The sequence below is a fragment of the Panthera uncia genome (genome assembly GCF_023721935.1).
Source record: "Panthera uncia isolate 11264 chromosome A1 unlocalized genomic scaffold, Puncia_PCG_1.0 HiC_scaffold_16, whole genome shotgun sequence".
Taxonomy (NCBI): Eukaryota; Metazoa; Chordata; class Mammalia; order Carnivora; family Felidae; genus Panthera; species Panthera uncia.
This window is the reverse complement of record NW_026057576.1, coordinates 49004141-49012004: the sequence shown is the minus strand read 5'-3', so window position 1 is coordinate 49012004 and position 7864 is coordinate 49004141. Positions and strand designations below refer to the sequence as shown.

Genomic DNA, 7864 nt, shown 5'->3' with positions numbered 1-7864 from the left:
ACGAAGTCACTCTTTTAGTGCATCCAAGTTCTCCGTCGCCACTGCAGCACATTTCCTCCTACTTTCAGGTCTCTCAACCAATGAGTTTGCCTCTTCACCCATAAAAGAAACTATCGGTGACAAGTTCTATGGCCGGATACTGAGGTTTTTTTTTCGGTTTCTCGGCCTTTTTCGTGGCTACTAGTTAAGGTCAACAGCATCTGGCCGCCTCCGAACTGGGGAGTCCTCTTGGACTCTCCAGGTGTTTTGTATGTCTTGCGAACTTTCAGCAACACGACGACCGACTAGGGCAGCGCCACACCTCCAGTGTTCAAAGCGGCCAGTTCTGGAGGCGGCCACGCACTTCTACTGCCCGGGCGGGGGGAGCCGGAAAGTTTACGTCCTCCTCCCAGACGGGGTTAGAAGGGGAGAGGGCGCCATGACTGCCCCTCCAAAGGAGGCTGGTCTTCCGAAGCGGCCCGTCCCGGCTCTGTCCGCTTCGGAGGGGGAAGAAAGTTGGGCGGGAGCGGGGCGGGGTTCGAGCGCGCGCCTGGCGAGGTGGAAGGGGGGCGAGGGGTGTAGTCGGGTCGTCCCCGACGCGCGCGAGCCGGGGTGGAGCCAGCAGCCGGGCGCGGCGTCAGCGTTTAGGATGCAAATCGATTCCCCACTCCGCCGTCCCCCTCCACCCTCTCCCGCCCGGGGAGCAAGGCTCCGCCGCTCCGCAGCCGCCCACGCCTCCTGCGCGCCGCGGCGCCTGAGCGGGCGGCTCTACTTAAGCCGCGCGCGGGCCGAGACCCGGCACTCGCCTGGAGCGCGCGAGTGAGGCGGGCGGAGCGCACCGCGGCTCTCCGGGGCGCAGAGCAGCGCGCTTGCACCGCTCGGCTCCGTGCGGTTCACGGCGGCGGCGGCGTCTGGGGCGCAGGGCTGAGCCAGCGTCCGGGAAAGGCGATTGCAGCTTCTGCGCGCGGCCCCGCTACCTGCCACAACCCCAGACCAGTCACCTCTTCGCCATGGCTCTGGCGGACAGCACACGTGGATTACCCAACGGGGGCGGCGGCGGGGGTGGCAGCGGCTCCTCGTCGTCCTCGGCGGAGCCGCCGCTCTTCCCCGATATCGTGGAGCTGAACGTGGGGGGCCAGGTGTATGTGACCCGGCGCTGCACCGTGGTGTCGGTGCCCGACTCGCTGCTCTGGCGCATGTTCACGCAGCAGCAGCCGCAGGAGCTGGCCCGGGACAGCAAAGGCCGCTTCTTTCTGGACCGAGACGGCTTCCTCTTCCGCTACATCCTGGATTACCTGCGGGACTTGCAGCTAGTGCTGCCCGACTACTTCCCCGAGCGCAGCCGGCTGCAGCGCGAGGCCGAGTACTTCGAGCTGCCCGAGCTCGTGCGCCGCCTCGGGGCGCCTCAGCAGCCTGGCCCCGGGCCGCCGCCGCCCCACTCGCGGCGCGGGGTGCAGAAGGAAGGCTCGCTGGGCGACGAGCTGCTGCCGCTCAGCTACGCGGAGCCTGAGCAGCAGGAGGGCTCATCGGCCGGGGCGCCGTCGCCCACTCTGGAGCTGGCTAGCCGCAGTCCGTCCGGGGGTGCGGCGGGCCCGCTGCTCACGCCGTCCCAGTCGTTGGACGGCAGCCGGCGCTCCGGCTACATCACCATCGGCTACCGCGGCTCCTACACTATCGGGCGCGATGCGCAGGCGGACGCCAAGTTCCGGCGAGTGGCACGCATCACCGTGTGCGGCAAGACGTCGCTGGCCAAGGAAGTGTTCGGCGACACCCTGAACGAGAGCCGGGACCCGGACCGTCCTCCCGAGCGCTACACCTCGCGCTATTACCTCAAGTTCAACTTCCTAGAGCAGGCCTTCGACAAGCTGTCCGAGTCGGGCTTCCACATGGTGGCGTGCAGTTCCACGGGCACCTGCGCCTTCGCCAGCAGCACCGACCAGAGCGAGGACAAGATCTGGACCAGCTACACGGAGTACGTCTTCTGCAGGGAGTGAGCTCCCCAGATCCCCTCGCGACTTCAGCGCGCCCATCCCCCCTCCTTCCTGCCGAGGAGAGGATTCTCGATCTCCCCTCCTACCCCACGCCCTCCCGTTCCCCTGTCTCCCACCTTTAGTAGCTGGGCCAGACCGACTCACCCCCTACTTGAGAACCTGCAGCCGCAAATCCTCTCGGCTTCTTCGTCTTTTTTGGACCCCGCTAACCGAGAGAGAGCCCAGGTGTACCCCCTCCAGTGCTTCCTCTGCCCCCTGACTCAAACCACCCCTCCCCTGGATTGTCCTTCAGTCTGCAACTAGTGGGACAGTGTGGCCACAAAGTCACCAAGTACCTGGTGATGATCGAATTGTTCAGAACCTGATTGGACTCTGTCCAGTGTGTAGAAGATTCCTTGAAATCCCAAGCCCCTTTGACCCATTCGCGGTTTAAGAGATCAGATCGATAACATTGGGACTAGTTAGTGTTTTAAAAGGTCATTATGTATAGCCTTTTAGACCTTCTTTAAAGGTAGAGTTTTAGAGGGCTGGATGGAAGACTCCGGACCTGGAATGAGGATCCCTTGGAGGCGGTTCAGTGACAACAAATGAATAAAGTTTTGAGAAGTTATATGTGACGTAGGAAAAGAATCTAGTGCTGGCACAATGAAGGACTGTATCTTTTCCGTGCAAAATGAAAGGTCTTTGCCTGTGGCTTAAACTTGTAGAAAGTTACCCTCCTGCCTGAGGAGGCATCCTTTCTCCTTGGCTCACCGCCGGAAGCCCTTAGTTCGACTGGTTGACATGGCCGCCATTATTGGCAAGAGGGAGAAAGCGTGTTGACGCTGACAAGGGCGAGACAGCCCAGGTCGCCGAGCACTGTGCGAAGTCACCTGGCAGTGACTGTAAACGGAGCTGGGTAGTAATGCACGCCGTGGGTATTAGGAGAGCCCGTATTCTTGCAGTGAATGGCAGTAGGACCTTAGCTCTTAAGACTTGGGGGGAGGGATGGGGAGGGAGGAAGGAGGGGTGAAGGGGTGGGAAGGGAGGAGCAGACACACTCACTTATTATTTGAAAGTTGGAAGTTTGTGCCATCCGTTTGAGTACACGTACATTTAAGAAGTAGTACACAAAAATGTGCAAAGCATTTTGTAAAGATTAATAACAGATCTACTCTTATCTGGCAGTTTATTGAACTGTTTTGAGTCCTAAACTTAGAAGTTATTGATACTTATATAACCTAACCAAAGAGTAACCCAGTAGTTTTTGAACTTTAGTTTAGATTTTTTGAACTTTATTTTCTTGTTGGCTATAAATCTTGATTTTACAATCTATTAATGAGCAAACTAAGTTTGATTTTGGTTACTTAAACTTAAGATCTCTTCTTAAAAATTCTTATTTTCTTCAAGCCTAGCCAGTGATGACTCCTGGGCAAACTGAGAACCTGAAAATGCCACTTCTCACCTACAGATTGTTTGATATTAAGGTGGAATCTTTTTGAGTGCCAGCTGCAGAGAAAAAGAAGCACCAAGGGCTGCCCATCTGTAGATAGCTATACAATGAAATGTTTTTAAACGGAGGCAAAAAAGTAATCACAAGTGGGTTGAGCAATAAAATAGTGTTTTAGGTAAATGCAAGAGAAACAGAAGGAGACCCGGTTGCCTTATACCTTTACTCTAATGAGGAATAAATTCCCACTGCATATCCTGTCTACACCATAGGTGAAGGGAAGTGAATCCTTGTCTTTCATGCTGTGAGGCTCCTTTGGATATTCTGTGATGACAGAGAAGCCTTTTCCTTTTCATTTGTTTTAGCAGTTTTCTCTAAAGTGTTTTTTCAAAGATTTTGTAAGAGTCGTTTTCAGTGTTCAAATTAGTGCTATTTTTTCTTCTTTTTAAAAATGAATCTTGTACTGTATCTTACTACGTCCATAATAGATATTAAGAATTGGAACAGTTTTTTTCTTAGACTCATGTGATCCAATCTTTATATACCATATATAAACATTTTACACGAATCATTTAGTTTTTTAATTCATTTACTAATGCTAAAAAATTTCCTATATTTACCCCCAGTAATGTGCATCAGATGGTGTATATACTAAAGCAACATGCTTTAATGAATTTCTTATGTTCTTATCTATGGGGACATTGGGTCCAGGAAAAAATACTTATAAAACTGAGTTTACTCCATACTGTTTTTGCTTGGATATTAGTTATGTACCAATAGTATGTTAACTGTCCTCTTAAAATCAATGTACCTGTATTTTTAACCCACAAATTCTTTTTTTTAACTGGTAAAGAGAAAGATTTGAGGTCTTTACATTGGTGTTACAATTTTAGAAAGGTAAAGTTAGTTTTATTTACAAATCTCATAAATTGTAAGGGAAATGGAAGCAGAAATCCAGGAAGTTGTGTTTGCTTAAACGTTGGGTGTGTTCTCAGATTGGTAATGCAACAGAACTTATCTGTTTCCATCCTGAAATGATTTAGTAAGGTCGCTTTCTGGACAAAAGAGTGTCACAGAGATTTCTCCACCCTATATGGTGTTCTCTTAGACTGTACAGCAAAAAACACGTAACTGAGGACATCTTAGGACAGATCAAAACCACTGACAGATGGCAAGACTCTAAGAGTCTGATTTTCCTTGTTGAATCTGCACAACTCCGGGAATCACAGGAAAGTACTAAAGTTTTGTTTGTGCCCCTTAAGTCTTATGAATTGTATCTGATAAAACTTTGAGTTGAACGATTTCACTTTTTTGCACATACAAATCTTACTTTCCCCACACATTCCGGCTGCCCTGCGATGCTCACCCTGCCCTTTTCATTGTTTGAAAGACTGGGAATTCTAAATGGTTAGACACCACAAACTGACTTCTTTTTCTAGGGATGACTATGCCCTCTAAAGTTGGCAGTTGAAAAATGACAATATTCTACTTGTAGCCCAAAGTAAAGGCTGGGTAGGAAATCATTCTACACTGGGTAGGTCATAATAACTGTGGCAAGATGACTTCTCATGGGCACTTTTGGTTTCCTTCTTCTCCATGTCCTGTGGGCCACTGAAGGACCCTTAGTGGTCTACAAAGTGGACTGGAGTTTTGGTTGTTACCTCTAAGCTTGGATGGGATATTGAGGGTCCATTCGAGTAAGCCCTCCAAAGACACCATTCACATAACCTGAGAGAATGTCATAAATTATTTAGATAATGATGACTTCATTAACCTGCCTCAGTGTAGCATGCATTTACATATGTCATAGCTTTAATTACCATTTGGTTCACAAGTGAGTGACATGAGATTTAACAACAAATTTAATTAAAAAAAGAATTGTTGACAGTGGTAGTTAAAAAAAACAGGTACCACGTTCAATGCTTTTGCACCAGATGTTTAAGAAGTTGTCTATTTTTAATACATGTAGACCATGAACCATATTCAGACCATATTCAGTCCAATTTTTCAAACTGTAGGTTGTGGAAAATATTCCTTGAAGATGTGAGACCTAGAAATTTTTTTCCTTTTCATTATTGTTTTTATTTTTGTGTTTCTTCTTCTTCTTTTTTTTTTTTTTTTGCATTGATAGAAAAGTGATAATTTGTGATACTAGCCAAAACTGTCTTCTCTTTCAAACCAGATCCATATATGGGGCCTGTTGCTTCTCTGAGGAAACGTATAATCTGAATTCTCAGACAAAATGGGCGACTGGCAATGCTCATAACATATTCCAATTTTTATTGGAATTTTCCATGGAATGTTATTACATTGAAGCCATGTAAGGTGAAGCTTTGATAATTTTTTACTTTTTAAATTATGGTAAGTTCTAATCTAATATTCAAAACATTTTTGTACTCCACACGAAACATGCTAAAGTATAGTGCAAGTATTTAGAAAAGCATTGACTGGAGGGGTTGAATTCTGTAAGAATTTCTTTTATAGTCTCAATCATAAGTACTCAATTAACTTAAATTTCTAAAATAATAAACTGAATATTTTTTATTGTAAACCTAGCAGAGTAAATCCTTTGGTATTTTTGTTTGTTTGTTTGTTTGTTTTTTCCTTCCTATAACTCATTTAAAAACTGAATTAGTTTTCTTAGATGACTTAATTCTGTCTCTTGAGAATAAATAAAATACTCTTGTGTATTCAGTGGCTATAGTACCTGAAATCAGGTTTCTTAGAGCCAGAAACAAGTTATATTGAAATTAATTTTCCTTTTTATAATTTTGGATAACAAAAATCTAAAAGTATTGATGTTTGAAGATTTAGAATCTCTACTGGGGCCCTTGAAACTTAGATGGAAAAAAATCCAAGCAGAACATCTACATTAGACTATAATCTTGTGTGGTAGAAAGATAAATAGCTGACCAAGAATTCGTGTCACCTTATACATTTTGTGGGGGTTTTTTTCCCCACAAGTTTTTTTTTTTTTTTTTTTTTTGTATTTTAAATGTGTTTTGAAGTATGTGAACATTAATTGTAAACTGTTATACAACTGTCTTTGTGACTATAGGCAGGTGAATTTTGCTATTGAGTACAAAGGATGACAATTCATTTATGACCACTCAAACATCATTTGTGACATTTAATGACAAAAGTTTAAGATGTCCATTGTGGATGTTAATTGTAAAGACATAAATTGTATGTTACTAAATTTTTCCACACATGAAAAACTTGTATCTGCTGAACAGTATAAGATTCCCACAGAGCTCTCTGGGATTGTGCACTTGTTGAAAACATTATATGCTAAGTGATATATACCATTGAGCCATTTTCTCAAAATAGAAGGAGAAAGGGAAAAAAAATCGTAACAATTATCAGACTTTTCTAATGAAACAGAAAGCCAAAAAAAAAAAAAAAATCCCTCTCTGTTTTAAAAAAGACACTTCAGATATGCCCAAACTTTTTAAGCGAGAGTTTCTTCAACTGTCTAAACACCCCAGAGATTCTTGTTCTCCCTGTTCACAACCAGTTGTATAATAGACATACTCGATAACTGTTTTCCTCCCTGTGTGTGAAGTAATGAATCATTGATTATGTGACTTGTTATGTATTCTATTAAACACTAAAGAATAAAACATTCACTCCTTTAATTATTCCTTTTGGCTTCTGGGTATGGATTGGCTTGAACACTGGTCTGATCTCATTTAAGGGGTTCTCTGAGTACTGGGAATGCTTCCCAAGTTGGTGTAGGGCTGGTGATGAGCATTATGCCATCAGAAGAACTTCTCACTGTGGAATTGGCCAGTTCGGCCAGGAGTTACCAGGCTCTTTCTCCAGAGTTTATTGTCAAGAATGCCTATTGTGAAGGTGGTTTGGTACTTGATGTGGAGGAAAAGTCCTTCACGTTTGCTTTGATCTCAGTCTTAGCAGCATATGCAAATTGTTTTGAATGTGGGGAATGTAGGTAGAGATGACCTTTTAAAGTTTGTAGGGAAAAATGAAGCTTTGAGATACGCCTGAATTAAAAGTATTATTCATGAAGATGAAACTAAAGGATGTTGGGAGAAGATCTGCATTTTTATTATAGGGTCTCTTTCCAGAATCCCCTCCATCGTTGGTGTCCCTCCTCTGGAAGGAGAGCACAGCGCCTTCCAGACTGAGAAATCACCCATGCTGAAGGAGGTGATGCCAGCCTGCTCTGGGCTGTGGCACCGGAAGCCAGAAGTGGTGTGTCGAGAGCGAGCCGGGCTTCGCCCTTCCTCTCTGCTTTTGCTTGTGCTTCCTCCAGATAGCTTTTGTTCTGAAAGTGTGTATTTATACATATACAGTTTGTTTTTTGAAAAGTTTGAGAAAAATCTAAACAATGCAATTTTCATATGAAGGAACACGTAAATCTCCCTCCTCCAGTAACACTTGTTTCTCCCCATGGGAAACCACTGGTGTGTCTTTACAGAGACATTCTGTGCATATATAAATA

At 45.4% G+C, this 7864-nt stretch overlaps 1 protein-coding gene across 1 annotated transcript; it reads left to right on the top strand.

Annotated features, from left to right (window-relative positions):
• The first annotated feature begins 591 nt into the window (after positions 1-591).
• Positions 592-7042, top strand: KCTD12 (potassium channel tetramerization domain containing 12). Its single transcript, XM_049647086.1, has one exon. It carries the CDS (start codon positions 990-992, stop codon positions 1971-1973), a length of 984 nt encoding a protein of 327 aa, XP_049503043.1. The 5' UTR covers positions 592-989; the 3' UTR covers positions 1974-7042.
• The last annotated feature ends 822 nt before the right edge of the window (positions 7043-7864 follow it).

Coding starts and splice junctions, on each gene's coding strand:
- KCTD12 (XM_049647086.1), top strand. CDS start 990: ATGGCTCTGGCGGACAGCACACGTGGATTACCCAACGGGGGCGGCGGC.